General features: G+C 45.9%; 1 protein-coding gene across 16 annotated transcripts in view; it reads right to left on the bottom strand.

Annotated features, from left to right (window-relative positions):
- LOC8051130 (polypyrimidine tract-binding protein 1) overlaps window positions 1-16,629 on the bottom strand; it is a 126,114-nt gene that overhangs the window by 35,321 nt on the left and 74,164 nt on the right. For 2 of the 16 annotated variants that reach the window (XM_029992118.4, XM_040499975.2), the window contains exon 1: window positions 13,696-15,874. The exons of 12 other annotated variants lie outside the window; for them this stretch is intronic. In XM_029992118.4, the coding sequence (XP_029847978.1) occupies window positions 13,696-13,698 (3 nt within the window). In that variant the 5' untranslated portion in view covers window positions 13,699-15,874. Of the gene's footprint in view, window positions 1-3,690; window positions 4,101-13,695; window positions 15,875-16,629 lie in introns of those variants that run through there. 2 more of the 16 variants (XM_040499973.2, XM_029992113.4) reach the window with 2 other exon arrangements.

The following is a 16,629-nucleotide window of genomic DNA, read 5'->3' as shown; positions in this document are numbered from 1 at the left end:
CTGCAGAATCTGGGAACATGTGACGGTACGTCACTTGTTCCATCTGTCCAGGTGTATGTAAGGCTGTTCATTACAACCGAGAGAGCAAAAAGCATTTGTACTCTCAGAATGTTTTCTTGCAAAGACAATGACACCATGTTTGTACTAAAATCCAGGGTGCTCTGAACCACAGGGCTCTTGGCAAGTGCTCTTTCTGCATTTCAATTTTTTCTGGCGTTTTCAATGTGTTTCTGAGAACTAGCATGGAGCGGTGATGCCGTGCTGCGAGCAATGTGCATTTGCATCGCAGAGTAAACAAAAACCATTATTGTCTTCCGAATTTGGCCGACACCAGAGAGCGATCAAATCTCCATTTCCATCCTTCTTGCTCAATATGTTGGCTGTTCTGAAACATGTGAGGAGCATAAATGTCAAGACCAAGTAAAAAAAAACTTCAAGTACTTATTATTGCAAGGTTAGATGATATATATCAAGCAGACATGATTTTACCCCCAAATATACCATTTACTGACTGACTGACTTATCATTGAACATTTGTATCAAAATATTGCACTTGGACGAACATAAAAGAAGTTTGTTTCTCAAGACGTTGTCCGAGATGCCATCCTGTTTTCAAGGCTACCGCTGGGCCGGATGTGCACTGGCTTTTGTGACCCACCTAAGAAAGCTCTCGCTAGTTTGCTCTATGCAGGCTGGCGCATCATTTCATCCTATACGACAATTACAAGAGGGAACATTTACAGATATAACAATTATTGCGTTTAAGGTTACTTTTACAATAAGAATGGGGTGCGCGGAAGCATTACACGGGGCTAGCGGTGGGGAGCAAATGAGTGTCAGCAAAAGCAAAAAAATTTGTACAATTTATTTGGTTAAAGGCATGGTGCATCCTCTGGTTTTCGTATACACACTGCCACATTCTGTATTCACCTCTGCCAAGCAGGCATGAACACGCAAAAATCAAAAACGATACCCAGAAATCTATACTGAGGAACTTCTGACATAGCGCCAAGGCATGTCACACTTTCGAAGAGAAAGCAAGACCAAACAAACAAGTGCCCCACAGCCACTTGTACGGCAAATATACCTTTTTGTGGTGCACATGCTCATGAACGAAAACTTGTGAATTTTGGCCTTATGTTTGTCCAAATATGCCACACTCTTGAATAACCAACAAGAGAATTAAAGCACTCACTTTTGCTCGTGTTCGAAACTTCAACAATCACTGACTAGAACGGTCGGGTCTTACCACGTGTTGCTCAAGCTTCACGTCGCATCAACACAACGCCAACAAAACTACCCGAGCAACCCAGGCACCCGGTCCGAATCAAAGCGCTGTGTTTCGTTATGCGGTTGTTAAGAGAATAAACAATAGTCATTCTTCTCAGACAAAAATAGACACCTAACGCTCAAATTAGCATGTTCGAAGGGTTCAAAAAGAGTCAAATGAAAATGACCTGCTGCGACGTCAACACGACCACATCAGTTTAAAATTGACAAGACTAACAGGATACGACCATGGTGGCCAGTAAGCAAAAGTATTCCGCCAAAAATAGCAATTTGTTATCATAAGCTAAAAAAAAGTTTTAGTTCTGATGCAAGATCTGCGCTTCAGAGCAGGATGGCAGAGCGAAAGTGGGCTGGCGCACAATGGTACAGCACTCTTACCCCTGAAGACAATGCCACAGCTGCCATTGCAAAAAAAGATTCATATAAGTGCATGCGAATCGGTGCCAATCAGCAAAACAAGCCATCAAGAGATTGCTGGAAGATAACCAACTAAACTGCCTGGGCTACAATGTTGCACCAATGTTAAAAGGCACAAAAGATGGACACCCAGAGGTTCTTTTTCTCGGCAAAAACACATCAAGGCAGATATACCGTTTTGGGCCATTATCCCGGAAAAGAAAACCTGGCAAGCGCATGTGTCGACCTTCCTTGTGGAGCACCTAGCCCAGTTGCAGTTTGACGATCTTCCAGAATTCACAACTCGGAGAAACTGGGAGCCTATCTCGAGGAAAAGGGATCTGTGGTCGTATCTGGTTTTTCTATTGACATAAAAGACATGTTCTACATAGAACAAACACACAAGCTCCATGCTAAGTCTTGGAATACCATTGAGAAGCAAGGCATTATGCCATCAACAGGGATGAACTTGTATTCCTTCCTGGAACTGCTTAGTTTATATTAGACGGCGACTGATATCATATCAGGGTCAACAATATGTGCAAAGAAGTGGGATATGCGTTCATTCTCAGGTTGTGCCACATCTATGTGACTTGTGGCAGTCCCATCGAAACAACTCTGGAAGGTACAAATAGTTAAGACCACCTTCAGGTATGTGGATGACTATCTGATCCTGGGTGGTACAAACATTGAAGACAAAGAAAACAGATTATGGAAGGCTTCCAAGAATGGTGCTCAGGATTGGGCTTTGCTCAGAAACAACCTGCTAAAAAGTCCATAAATTTTTTTTTACCTTGCACTCGAGTTCAGACATCTGTGCCGGAGGTATGAACCCCGGTGGAACACAAGTTTTCTCCCATTTAACTCGGGGCACTCGAAAACAATAGAAAGAAGTGTCACCAGCATGGCCTTCTATCTGAACTAAACAAGTTATGTCGCCATCAAGCAGAAAAAAGTTTTCAAAAACAGGTATCGTGGCTACGAGATTCCGAATATCCAGGTGATAAAGGATCACTTTGTAAAAACATACGCAGGAAACTATTTCGGAAATCAACAGGAATTGAGCAACATGAACGGATAACACATCCACGGAGTCACCCGCAAACTAAAAAAGACCGCCGGAAGGCAAGGTGTCCAGATCGTATGCTCGGCTCCCAACAAAGCATATTCCATATGCCGCAAAGTGAAATCAAAGGGAAACGTGCACCACTGCCCACAAGAAAAAATGCTACATTGGGCAAACTGGCCGCTGCATATATGACACGGCATGAGAGCCTGCCGCGTTTCAACACTGACTCTCCAGGGCCCAAAAATAAAGACAAAAGGAGCGGGGCCTTTACCAGCCCATTGCTGTACCTTTAAACGCAGTGCAGATTTCCGCAATATAATTGTCCTCAAAAGACACAAAAATGCCCCCGCGCGCGAGATCTTAGAAGTTATGGCCTTTGAAGAAAACAAAGACGGATGTGTCAGCACGACTTCCATCACAGTCGACAAAAAAGAGGAACAGCTTATGCGGGTTGGCACATCCCCATAAAGTGAGAAAAAGAAGGTGGGCATATATGTATGTACACAATAAAACGAAATGAAGAAAAAAAAAAGATGAAAGTTTACTGATATGGATAAAGACACGGACCTATAAAAGTCACAGTTGATAGTCAGCGAGGCGTATGTTCGTTCCCACTCTGTGTTTGTCTAACGCTCAAACTGATTTGCCCGTTTTTCACACCTCCCCCTCCCGCCCACCATACCAAAGTTCTTCAATAAGCATCACTCGAAAGGAATGCGCGAATCCAAATCCAATCCACACGCGAATTCAAATCAAAGAACACGTACCAGAAAGCTGAACCAAGAGAAAATTTATCTCTATAAAGCTTACGACAAGCATTAGAGGAAAACAACAGTGACGCAGTGGAAGCTCCATTGAGTAGCGAGAACCGACGGGGTAGAAGACTAGACAACCAAAATACAAATTAAAAAAAAAAAAAAAAACGGCCAACTTACTGTGGGGTAGACGACGGTAGCGCCATCTACGTCAGTCCAATATCCGACGGACACCGACGATGAATCACCGTGCGCGCGCCACTCTAACGTCATGGCAGTGGCCAACAGCGACGGATTTACGCGAGCGAACGCAGCATATATCCCAAAGACTAATCCGAAGCCGCCAAGCTAAAGGTCCCTAATCCACAGCAGCAACAACCGCCGAACAAAGAAAGTAAACGCGGCGACTGAAAGAAAAAAAAAAAAAAAAATCTACTACATACGAAAGAACGCAGCCACCAGAAAAAACGACACACACACACACATACAAAATGGCTGCGGCCACCGAGGCCCGTATTTTATGCAGACGACATCCGGCCACCACCAACGGCACAAGCGCCACGCCCCACCCCGGCGGCGCGGCGCGGCGGAAGTCGGAACCAAAAACACGCAGAAAATGGACGCCGCCGCCGCCGCCGACGGACGACGCAAAACTCGAAGCAGACGACGCCCGCAACGTTCTCGGAATACGCAACTACCGGGTCGCTTATATCATCTCGTTCCGCTTCATTATCTGGATCATTATTTTAGATATTTTTTTCCCCTCCTCTCTTTCTCTAGTCTGTCGCGAAGCGGCACCTTCGGTTTTGTTTGGCGCTCAGTTGAACACAACATACGACGCAAGGCCTCGCCACATTCCTTGTCGGTTTAATTTCAACGTCCACTCTCTCCCTCACGTTTTGCCTCCTCCTCCTCCCCCGGATGCGTTCGTCGAAGGCCACAGGCAGCCGTTGCGCGCGTTCGCGCAAAACCCCATTTCCTCGTCGAATTCGATCCGCGAAGCGGATGGTTTCAAAAAAAAAAAAAAAAAAAAAAAGCATGATGTAACACGCGGAAAAATAATACACATAAAAAAAAAGCCGAGCTCGCCTACTTGAATTTCGAAATACTGCCGACCGAGGGAAATCTCAAATTTCCCGCAAGACAGCGACCGCGGCCGAACTCAAGCAAACGATACGCCAACGACACCGCGCCACAAATTAGAAAAAAAATATATAAAAAAACAAAGACAACAGCACATGGTTTGCACGTGACATGATCGCAGCATGCTGAGAACGAAGAAAACTCGGTTGTTTAAAATTTTATCCTGCAAAAGGCCACCACAATAGGCAATGATGACGTCAGTCACCGTCAGGGAGGCCTTTCCGTTGTCCCGCCCACAGCGTGAGCCTTTCGATAACGCTTCGGCGAAATCGTGAGCTTCGCTCGAGCGGCCAAAGCACGATGGAGGTCGACGAGTGCGTGCTGAAGAAGGCTGCAGGCATCGAAAGAATTCGCCCTGTCGTCCTTACCCTGTCACTGACGAAAAACGACTGCAACCGGCATTTAGCTGAAGGGCTGCTACGCAACAAAAGTAACTTGCCAACAAAAATGAAAAAAAAAAAAAAATAATTTGTAAATTTTGACGTTTGAAGCACCGGTTTTCCAACTCACCCCGGCGGCCTTGAAACAAACGTAAACAAACTAAAGCAAACCCTTTTTCCTAGTCAACGAGTCATAACAATAAAGAAAAACAAAGACAAAAACGTGCCCTTTCGTGTTTTTTTTTTTTTCCGGCTTTGTTTTAAGTTTGGACAAGGGCGACGGAGAAGCAGCGGAAGTCGTCACTTTCTTTTTTTTCCAGTCATAAAGAACGTTGGCGAAAGGACAATGGTTCCAAAAACAGCCAGTCGCCGAAAGCTGCGGCCAGCGCAGCAAACGCGGGAAACGGCATCGAACCGGCAACGATACGCTTCAGCGCACGCGACACAACCCTACACCAAGTCCAGAAAGAAAAGCTAAACAAAACACTCCAAAGGAATCTTCTTCGAAAAAATGTATATATAACTTAAAAACACACTGCCAAGGGAAGCGCCGCTCAGTACAGCTAGAACGAGTACGACTGCACATTCTCGCCTTTAACTTTATTTTTTTATAGATACCTATATGTATATTTAAGTTTCGTTTTGGACGACTTTCCAAAATTCTTTCATACTACGGAACCAACAGAAACGATAAAAAAAAAAAAAAAAAAAGAATACCAGGAAGCTTAGGCTGTTTTGAAATGCAGATTTTCGACTAGAGACCGCCAACGTTAAGAATCGAGCCTGCGGCGACCAACATCCGTGAACGTGCCTAGAGTCCTTCCCCAGCAGGGTGCAGTAAGTAACCCGCCGCCACGTGCTTGCGTAAACACCCCCGGGGAGTACTCCGGTAAGGGAGCGTGGGTGGCATCCAGAAACGTGCTCACTACGCTCTCGTAGAATAAGGTGTGCTACAACGCCCCTGGAGTGCACACCACGAAAGTACACCTCCCCGAAGGACGACCACTAACTCTTTTTATGAAGCCTACACCCTTGTAGAATGGAGTGCACTACAACGACCCTAGAGTGTATACCACGAAAAGTAGACCCCTAAAGGAAGAAGGCCACCCCCTTTTGGGATGGTGTACTGACAACACTCCTTAAGGACAACGTAAGCCCATACACCGTGAAAACCTAGAGATATTGTAGAAAAGGGTGTGCTATAACACCCCTTGAGGGAATAACACCACCTCTTTTCGGATGACGTGCTCGCAACACACCCCTCCGATACAGGGTGTTGCATTTACGCCTTGGAAGTATTATACGAGTCTAAAAGATGCGTGCACGAAAGATAAGCACGAGGACCTGCAATACAACAACACTACAAAGCCCGCTTTCAATTAATATATAATTATTTATGTTTATCGATTAAAATTTAATCAACTTGAATGCTGGAATCTCGTTAATATAATAATAAAGACGATATACCTTTATGCATTAAAATCAAACTCCACATAAACTAATTCAAAGAGTTACTATATAAAGCGAAACTCCAGAATAACGTAGTTTTCGCAACGATTTGACAAAGGGGAGGGAGGGGGGGGGGGAGGGTGCAGAAGAACTCGATTTGACAGGTGAGGGGTATGCATAAAGGGGGAATGTCTGAGGAAATCTCTTTTCCCCTGATGAGAGAGCAAGAAACCAAGAGAGCACGAGACTATAAAGTTACTACCGTTACGGGTCACAAGTTTACCGGGTAAGCACCAGTTTCAAAAACCTAGAATGCTTGTACGTACACAGTACGAAGAGATAACATTAAACCCACACAAACACAAAAATTGGAAGAAAAAAAAAACAGCAAAATGCGCGTCGATCATTCAGTGCTCGAGCTAATCATCGAGAACAAGACAATCACAAAACCGAAGTCGCTCATTCACGCTAGCAACCCCCCCCCCCCCCCCCCCATGCCCCGCAAATTTAAAAAAAAAAAAACAAAAAAAAACGTTGATTTGTTTAGAAACCAAACAAGCCGAAAGATGGCAAGTCTTCAAAGTTCTAAACTCCTTGACAAGCACGGCTCGACAAAAAATCATCCTCCGCTACACTTCAATTCAAGCAAAAAAAAAAAAAAAAAAGTGAAACAAAACATTTTTACAGCAGGCGATAGAAGAAAATTTATGTTCACACACAAAAAAAAAAAAAAAAAAGGCTACATGCCTTTTTTTTTTTTATGTCAGGGGGTCAAAGCAAAAAGTCAGCGGCAGCCGTCACTCTGACACGTTTCCTCATCACGAAGTGCTCGACTGGCAAGCAGCGCTCGCACTCCTTGCAATGTTCCAATCTTGGAAACGCACGCCAGAAAATCCATATCGTATTTCGAAAAAAGAAAAAATAAACGCGAGGGACCTCCGAGACTTGACACGATCGAAAGAAATACCCCCAGACCAAGGCGCTCGAAAGAAAACCCAAGCTAAGAGCAAAACGGTGGCAATTCATTTGGCAGAGATTCCAGGATTACTTTGCAGAAACACTGACAATGGTAACGCATCATAGTGAACGTTCAATTCGTTTAAATAGACGCCGTAAAAATCCATAAAACAAAGGAAAATGCGCTTTATTCTATACTGCGCTCGCGACACATCACCTACCTTCACGAACAGATTATTGTTGTAAGATCTAAGCGCATACCGCAATAAAACTTTTTAAAAGAAAATGTATGAAAGCACACTTACACCTTATAGGAGGAAATAACGGGCAGAATTTTTAATCGCGTGCGGATACGTTGTTCTATTTCTTTTTCCAAGATGCCGGAACCTGGGAATTTCGCCATATCAGGAGTCAAGAGTTGCTTCGAGGGATATTTGATAGGACAAGAATGTCAGGGACTGTTACTTTTCAAGTGCTGCTTCATGTGCACTCTTCCAAGTAGCTCGTGTAGTTTCTTAGCTTTCTCATAGTTGTCATAAATACTCGGTGATGCGACTGACCCGAGTCATTTTGTAGCACCTTTTGGAGCAGCCAAAAGACAATTATGGAGAAGCAAAAAGCACTTTAGGAGCACAAACACGCGCTTCATTTTTGTTCATGCCACTGTGAAAATATCTGTGTTGGCCTATCCAACTAAAAAAAAAAAAAACGGGTATGCTTTGCCTTCACGCTTCTGTGTAACGGCAGGTTTGATTTCCTTAAACACAGAACTAGCTGTTTAGTTGCACATACTAAGCATTGTAACAAGATGCTAATCGATGAAGGACAGCATGTATGAACTGCGGTGAATGGTCATTATAGGTACAAAATAAAATTTAAGCTAAAATACACTAAAATAATGTTAGAATAGTCTTGAGCAAACAAATTGGTGTTTCACTGAAGTTCTAAGGTTGTAACAAAACAAAACCCCAAGATTAAAACTTTTTTTTTGTCATGAAATAAAAAATGAGTGATTTTGTATGTAAACCTCAAAATAACATAGATGGGCATGTGCACGATAAAGCAAGCCCTCCTGTTCAGGTTATTCCCAAGCTTCTTTTTGCTGCTTCACCTAATTTAGTTTTGGTTTATTCTATTGACTGTACCTCGAACGCAGAAAACATATATAAAGGTGACAACTAAACAACGGAGTTCAAATCAAAATAAACCCATAGATTTTCTGATATGGGTATATAAATTTTCTTAGGAGCTAAATCACGAATTTGAAAAAAGATATCGCTAGAATACCGCAGTCTATCATAAATAACCACAGTATAATTCGGAAATGTTTACTAGAACTAAGAGCTGTCACATTAACACTCATAAAGTTCCTCTTTTTTAATATACCGTACCCCACGCTTGCGTGTTTAACGTCCCGCTCTGGCGGAGTGCTTTCCCTTCAGCACTCGGATGCACTGCGGCGAAGCGAGATAAGCAAAAAGTGCGATGCTCACTTCGCGGTTACCGCTTCACCGCAGTACACAAGAGCGCGTCGAGAAGCGCACTTAACGGAGCTAACTTACACGCCAGAGCAGACGAGGCACATAAGAGATACTGCGAAAATTCCGAGTACTGTCAGTGCCTGACACTGATAAACATATCCAACGGGACAGTGCCTTATTTGCGTCTAAAACTGAAAGTTCCGAAAATTCGCACGAGCCTACCATAACGACCCGGACGCGTGGCGGGGCCTCACCATCATATTTTCAGTATTTAACGAAGTGCAATCAAGTTTTGGCGCGACGTGGGTGCAAGTTCCTCTCATTTGGGCCAAATGTAGCAAGATGTAGCAGGGTAAGTGGCGCAGCAAAATCAAGTCACTGCGTACTATAGCCAGTGATAACCGATACGACACGATGCCCCTCCCCCTTCGACATAAGTCAGCCGAAGCAAGCAAACTGTCAAATTTCAAATCTAGTATATTTTCACATCCCCAACTTTCTCCCAATGAGGCACATTTTATTTTATTTTTTTTTTCGAATTAAAATGGGGTACGGAAACGAAATGACGTTGCCCTCGAGCTCTCCACCTGTCGCTTCAAAATAGGCCAGCGAGAAGCGCAATGCGTACCGCGCTCGTGACGTCAATGGCTCCTGCACGGCCAAGGGTACGTACTGCAGCTGCGACGAGCGTTGCCGCTTGGCGGCATCAACGCGTGTAACAACCTCGCCTAGTAGTAATATCCGACGACTGTGTACGCCCTATGGCTTGCCCGCAAACGTCATTCGCGGCCGTGCCGGTATTTTATGTGCCCCACGAGCGTTCGGCTCACCGGGTTAGAATCACCCCACCGCAGAGAAGCAGTAGTAGTAGCTCGAGCGAATCAGTAAGTAGAACGAACCGTCAGTAAACTCGCAAGCTATGCATATAAGAGCTTCGTTCGAGTTATGGCTGGTATGGCCGAGGTCCCCCGCCAACTCGGGTCAACCTTCTACTTATCACCTGCAAAGCACGGCGACCTTGATGGAGCAGAATTGCAGTTACGCGGGTTTTGAGGCACAGAGTCTAGAAAGCGCTTCACGGCAGCGTCTCCGAGGAATACACTTTTGAAAGGCAGCTTCTAGATGGCGCTTCAAATACTAGTGAAACCGTATTCCTGTAGCGAGGACACTCCCCGAGGCCGACAGATCCCCTTCATTCGTCACTCGTCGGCAATGGGCGCAAAACAAAGACGAGCACCTTCAAACCGAGACACGCGTTTTTAAAACAAAGACGCATCTCCTGAGAACAAAAGGAAGGATGACGACGACATCGGGTCTTTTCGCCAACGCATCCCTCCCCGTCGTGAACAGACCGCCGCGGGAGACCCTCACTTTAATTGGGACGAGAACTTCCGTACATCTCGGCAGACAACGCGTACCGCGTTTTTCGGACAATAGTCCGCGAAGCGCACGCGTGTAAAAGCCGAGATTTTAACCCCGTTGCTGACGGCCCACATATGCGGACTATGCGATGATTTGTATTATCTAGATAGTCCACCGAGAGGTGACATATTCTGCGAATGACCGTGTATAATGACCATAATTTATGTATCCCACAAGCGTCTTTGTGAGCTAACAAAGCGGCTACCTGTCAAGGTGTGCCGTGGTAGAGTCATGTGGCTACGCAGTCAAGTGTAGGGACGCGCGTGCATGAAAGCCGATCGAGACTGCGCACGCGCGCGTTTCCTCTAGTAGAAAATGCCACAAAACTATAGGCATTACGTGTTTGCCCTCGTCCTCAGTTACATAGTGCACATATCAGGTATGAAAGCACAAAAAAGAAGGGAGACAAAAAAAAGAAAGCGAGACATTTGTTCAGGTCGCTTGCACCGTTGCATTATCATCGAAACGTTACAATCCGCAACGAGTAAAAGAAATATAGAAGATGCAAAACAAGAAGGATTGGCCATCGTGATCAAAACGTGAACACATTTCGGTCGCCTGGCGCGGGTAAAACAGTGACCCCATACCGGAAGTTCCAGGATTCAAGATGGCGACGACCACACGGGAAAAAGGGACTACAGCCCAGAAAACGCGGTACACGAGCCATAGAAGGTGGCGCAACTATGGCGCCTGTTAATCAGCAGCCCGAATAGTTTAGACAGAAAATATCTAACACTGTTAGGTGTTAGATATTGTCCTCGCATCAGGCGGTATTTTGCGTAAACCCAACGGAACGACCACCGAAAAGAAAAATCTAAAAATTGAAGGTTAAATTTTAAACCTTGCTCCACGAAGAAAAAATACATTAATTATAGATAATAGTACATCAATCTAAACCTGCACTCTCGGCCGAAGCTGCAAGGTTCGAATTCCTAAGTACAACCTCGAACGATTCCTTTGGGCTCCTCAACCAAGTCGAACCGGCTGCGAGATAACTAACCGAGATAATAAAGAGGACATAATTAATGAGGCAATCGGCGATTAAAAAAAAAAAAAAAAACCCTCCAAGGTCGGCAAGTACTACAACTACAATAGCAGCTGCTGCTACGTTCCCCCACGACAAGGGCCGGACATTTGGGATTCCAGGCGTCTGCGAGAGAAGCGTCTGCGACGGCAACCGTGAAAGCAAATCGGGGCAGAAAAAAGACCGCGTATCACGATCGCTTCCATCACGCTGCGTCGAAGTCGACCACGTCTACGACTCGGTGCGTCCCTCAAATTCAAGCCCGATGACGTCATCAAAGCGTCGCGCTGCCGCCGATCGCGATCCTGGCGGTGACAGAGCAGCAGTAGTGGTGGATTGCGTAGCGGATTGCGGACATTTGAGGGACGCGAAAACCTCCCTATGAAGGAGTTTTAGGGAACCTCTTTTGGCACATCGGATACGGTACGATCATGGGCCCTCCGGCACAAACTGCGCATGCGCTCTCACACATCAGCAGTTCGTGACAACAACAACGTAGATGAAATTTGTTCCGTGTTTTTGAAAGCAGCGCTTCGGCCCACGTAGCCGAACTTTACGTCAGCGTTTGGCCGGGGCTCGTGTCCAAACAATAAAGCAAAACGCGAACGCAAAAAAAAAAAAAAAAAGGGCACTATTAATTTTTGTTTTGCTCAAACAAGCTGGACTTGTTTGAGCAAAACCCCGCCCACCGTACTTCTATCTCCTCGCCAAACAACAAACTACCATTTAAATTAACTTTTTTTTTGTTTTTTTTTTTTTTTTTTACATTGAAGTTGGGAAACATTGTTCAACAAGTCCTCCGTCCGTCCAACCTTGTCAAAAAAGAAAAAAAAAAAAAAAAAATGTCGAAGGTTTGTTAAAATTAGTCGAGTTTCAGCTTCGAGAAAAGTTCGCGACCTCCCCTAGACACAATTGCAGATTCGACGACAGCTTAGGATCACCTTGACCTCCAAAATGGGTACGTAGAAAAAAAAAAAGCCCGCCGTCACGCGACACTCAAACAGCGAGAGGAAACGCCCGACAAGAACGCCGCGGTTCAGTCAACAACGCTGCGGGGTTGCAGTTTTATTTTTAGATCGTTATACATATATGATTGTCGTCGTCCTAATTAATGTTAGACGATGGTAATAGTGCCAAGATCCTATTATCTGGCTCGCCAAATACAAAACAAAACAAAAAAATGACGTTTTGAGGATTGTAGTTAGTGCCGCCACGCATCTCCGCTCCTCAGAAGAACAAAGGAGATGGAAATTTGATTTCCTTGCAACCAACTAACCAACACAACGAGCCTGTTCTCGAGACCGTCAATGCGGACAATCCCAGATTAGGGAGCTCGAAAAAAACAAAAAAAAAAAACAAAATGATTCCCTCCTTTCGATTCGGCAGGAATGTTGACCTTCCCCGCCTCGTACACACACACACACTCACTCACGAGACTACGCCGCAGCGGCCGTACACGTTTTCTTTTTAAAAATGACTCGACCGACCTGAATACCACCACCACACCACATCGACCCCCCCACCGAGAAAGAAAAACAAGAGAGGGAGGGAAAGACCTAGACAAGCACAGCGGCGGCCACGAAATTATGTCACCAGAGCTCGGAGAGGGGGGGGGGGGGGGGGGGGGGGGGGGAGCAGCCGAAAGACCACGACGGCATCGATCGCGATGAGGGGGGACATTACCAGATTTCCCCCCTCCCCTTCTTCGGCACACCCCCTCCCTCAAACCCTCCCCTCAGCACCGATGGAAATCCACAAAACCGGAGGCAACAACCGCTAGACAAGCAGGCGGTGGTGGGTTTCATGCACTCCATACCTTCAAACACACACACAGACACACAAACATTTCAGAGATGGCTCAAAACGGCAAGGAACAGTGGGCACGAATGCACCACCTTCAGTCCTCACCCACATTCTTCAAAAAAGGAAGGAAGAAGGGGAAGAAAACCCCTCACCCCACGAGACAGAAAAACCCGTCCCCACCACGCTTTTTCTTCTTCTTTTCGTACAGGTTGCTTGCCCCCCTTCTTCTTCACGACTCCAAGAAAGAAACTTTAACCTCGACCAAGGCCAAGCTCACTTTACACCCTCACCCTCTTACCACGTGCCCTCCTCCACCCCATAAAAACGAGGCGACGAAGCTACACCCTCGCCCATTTACGAACACCTCCTCACCCCCCAAAAAAGCGGGAGAGAGTAGCAACAGAAACCTACACTTCTCACACTCTTACAAAACGCCTCCTCTCCCAGAAAAAAAAAAAGAAAAGCAACACTTAAAACTACGCATGCAAAAAAAAAAAAGAAAAAAAAATGGGGGAGAGAAGCTTACCATGCTGCTTTTTCTTCGAACGCGGCTGGTGGTACAGGTCGCAGGGGCAAGCGAGAGGGGTAAAAAAATGCAACAAAAACTGCACCTCACGAAGAAAAAAAAAGAAGAAAGATTATAAATATAAGGTCGTGAGGAAGAAGAAAAACAAAAAAACTACGTGAAGCCAGTCGTCGGTATTCCTTCGCCTTCGCAGCTCACTCGCCGAAGATGCCGAAGACGCCGTCGCAGTATGGAGTACGCACGATCCCGCTTGACACTCCAAAGCGATGTTTTGTTCTTCCTCGGCCTGCTCGTTTTCAACACTTTTCAACAACTTCCACGATTCACCGGTGTGGGAAACACAACCAAAAATATATCGAAAGTACCCTCAGTCTATCGACGACGAGAATTCGTCGAATTCAACGACACCGGCGTTCCTCCCAAGGCCGAAATCTTCCAACTCTGCTTTGGCCCGTAGCAACCAGTTTCTTCGCACAAACTTCGCAGATCTCAAAGAGGGAGGGTTCCGGCTCTCGTCAACGAACAAACCTGCCGCCGGATTCGCGCACGACAGTCACAAAAACACCGAAAACCACACAGATGTCACACACCACAGCGATGAAGCCACGCGAACGGTCGTCGACAGGCGAGTAGGGATCCTTAGCTTCTGACAAGTCCGCTGTTACGTTCCAACGACGACAATCCACGGCGCCCGAACAGACATAAACCCGCAGACGAGAAACGGCTTCTTTCTTTTGGGAAGAAAAACAGTCAGGCCAGGAAAAGATGAAGAGCTGATGATGTTCACCGAGTCCAGCAGCGGAGTAGAAGCAAAGCCACTTGTTTTGTTGTAGTTGTATTCGCTCGCGCGGTGCCTTTGTGGCTAAGAAAAAAAAATGATAAGGTTACGAAGGTGTCTTAGGTGGGTTTCCACAGGGAAGACTAATAGAGAGAGATTCGGTGGAGAAAAAAATATAATATATACTTGACAGCGAAAGAAAAAAAAGGGGGGAAGGCGGACGGACCGCTAGGAAGAACGATCGAGAGCGAAGTGACTTGGCAGGCTATGAAGGAAAAGCGCCTAGGAAACCAAGTCGGCCCGCAGAGCAGACGGCAACGCGCGGTGCACGGCGGGTACACGCGACCCCAGCGCCACTCCGCAAACGTGGCGCTACGCAGCGGCCGGCGGCAGAACTAACGCGCTCATCTGCTCGCCTCTCCCTTCCCTTCTCCGTAGCGAGAAAACGAAAAATGTATCCACATACAAAAGCAGACGGCGCGTGGATTTAGCCTCAACAGCAGGTGCCGCTCCGTCAACGCGGGAGAATGCGGAGCGTCCCATTGGTCCGATTGAAAGTCACGTGACACGAACCGCGCAAGTTGTCACGTGACGACTCGGAGGAGCGGAAAATGGCGGCGAGAGAAGAAGCCATGCGCAGCCGCCATTCAGGGGGACGAGCGAGACCGACGTCGATGATGGAGACAAACTTTGCGGAGACAACCTTGAGAGCGTTCGCCGCGCGTTTACAGCTAAATAAATCAAATAAAACGACGGGCTCTTTGCGACGCTTGGGCGAAACTCAACCCGGAGGGAGAAAAGAAAAACAAAAAAACTTTCATTAGAAGTGGTCCCCTCGCCCTCTCCGACCGCGTCGCCGCAAGGCTCGCGGCACTTGTTGCAGACGGCGGGAGTCACAGAGACTGCGTGGGGCGAGGGAGGGTACGGCGCGTCCTTGCGAGCGTATCGCACTTCACGCAGAGTACGGACAACTTATTCGCCGGCATTTTACAACGTCTCCTTTCGATAACCCCGCTCTGTCGTCTGCAACAACCGGGCTTATCTTTATCGTGCTACGCTACTACAACATCCGATAGAGAACTCGTAGAAAATATCCTGGATGCCGCAGCTTGCACGATGTCCCGCGCAATTCGTCATTGTTTTAAAGCGCGAGGCCCTGGAAAAATAAACTCCGGGCACAGAGCCTGCCAAAGAAGAACTAATAAAAAGAAAAAAAGAGGGAGACCGTTACAAAAATAAACAAAACGCCATGTCTGTAATGGCTTCAAGATGGCGGGAACTAGCTTCGGCGGCTATATACAGACGGGCTGGCTTGTTTGTACAGGCCAGGCGTGCAATCTGGATGGCTCGGTTCAGACGAAAATACCAACCAATAAAAACTAGAAGAAAAAAAAAAAAAAAAAAAAAGCAAAGCGAAAGAAAGATTAAACGAAAAATAAATCAGCGACCGCGCCGCAAACTAACAGAGGTTAAAAAAAGGAGCCGACACTGGACAGACGGTCGGCAGAACGCTACCGAAAACATCACGCGAGAATGCTGATGGATACTCTCCATCTTGGAACGGAAAAACATCCGCGATAAGAGCCAAAAAAAATCACGGATACAAGCAGCGTGCAAATGACGAAGCAACGCTATTCGATGTATCAAAAGGAGAAATTATATGAAATCGATTATTCCTCGTTCGCTTCTTGTGCCACGCCACAATGGCAATATCAGTAATGGAAGTGGCATTTATCCGTTTGTAGCAGGTTATGTAGCAGGCAAAATATTGGCTTGGAACAGTAACTGACGCTTTTGGAGCAGATGCCAACGTCCGTCAGCACTCAGCAGATCAGTCGAATATTTAAAAAAAGTTATAAATTTGATTCTGTTTGAGTGCTCACCTCTGATATTGGAACATACTACTTATTACCTTTTGGAATAAGTTATTACATTTTGGGATAAAAATAAATAAAGCACAAAGTGTGTGTATGTGTTTTTTTGTAATAAGGTTTTGGTCGGAACAGGTTCCATTTAAAACAGGTACTGAAAACATGATTTAAAACTGAATCAGCTCAACACTTTAGTTGGGATAAAGCCCCTCCCTTCTCCCACTTTCACACCCCATAGTTTATTTAGCACGTAAACATCATTTCTGTAAAATCACTGCAAAAACC

Source organism: Ixodes scapularis, unplaced genomic scaffold, assembly GCF_016920785.2.
Source record: "Ixodes scapularis isolate PalLabHiFi unplaced genomic scaffold, ASM1692078v2 PGA_scaffold12__126_contigs__length_90152505, whole genome shotgun sequence".
Classification (NCBI taxonomy): domain Eukaryota; kingdom Metazoa; phylum Arthropoda; class Arachnida; order Ixodida; family Ixodidae; genus Ixodes; species Ixodes scapularis.
Note: the sequence above shows the minus strand (reverse complement) of the source record. Positions and strands in the feature narration are given on the sequence as shown.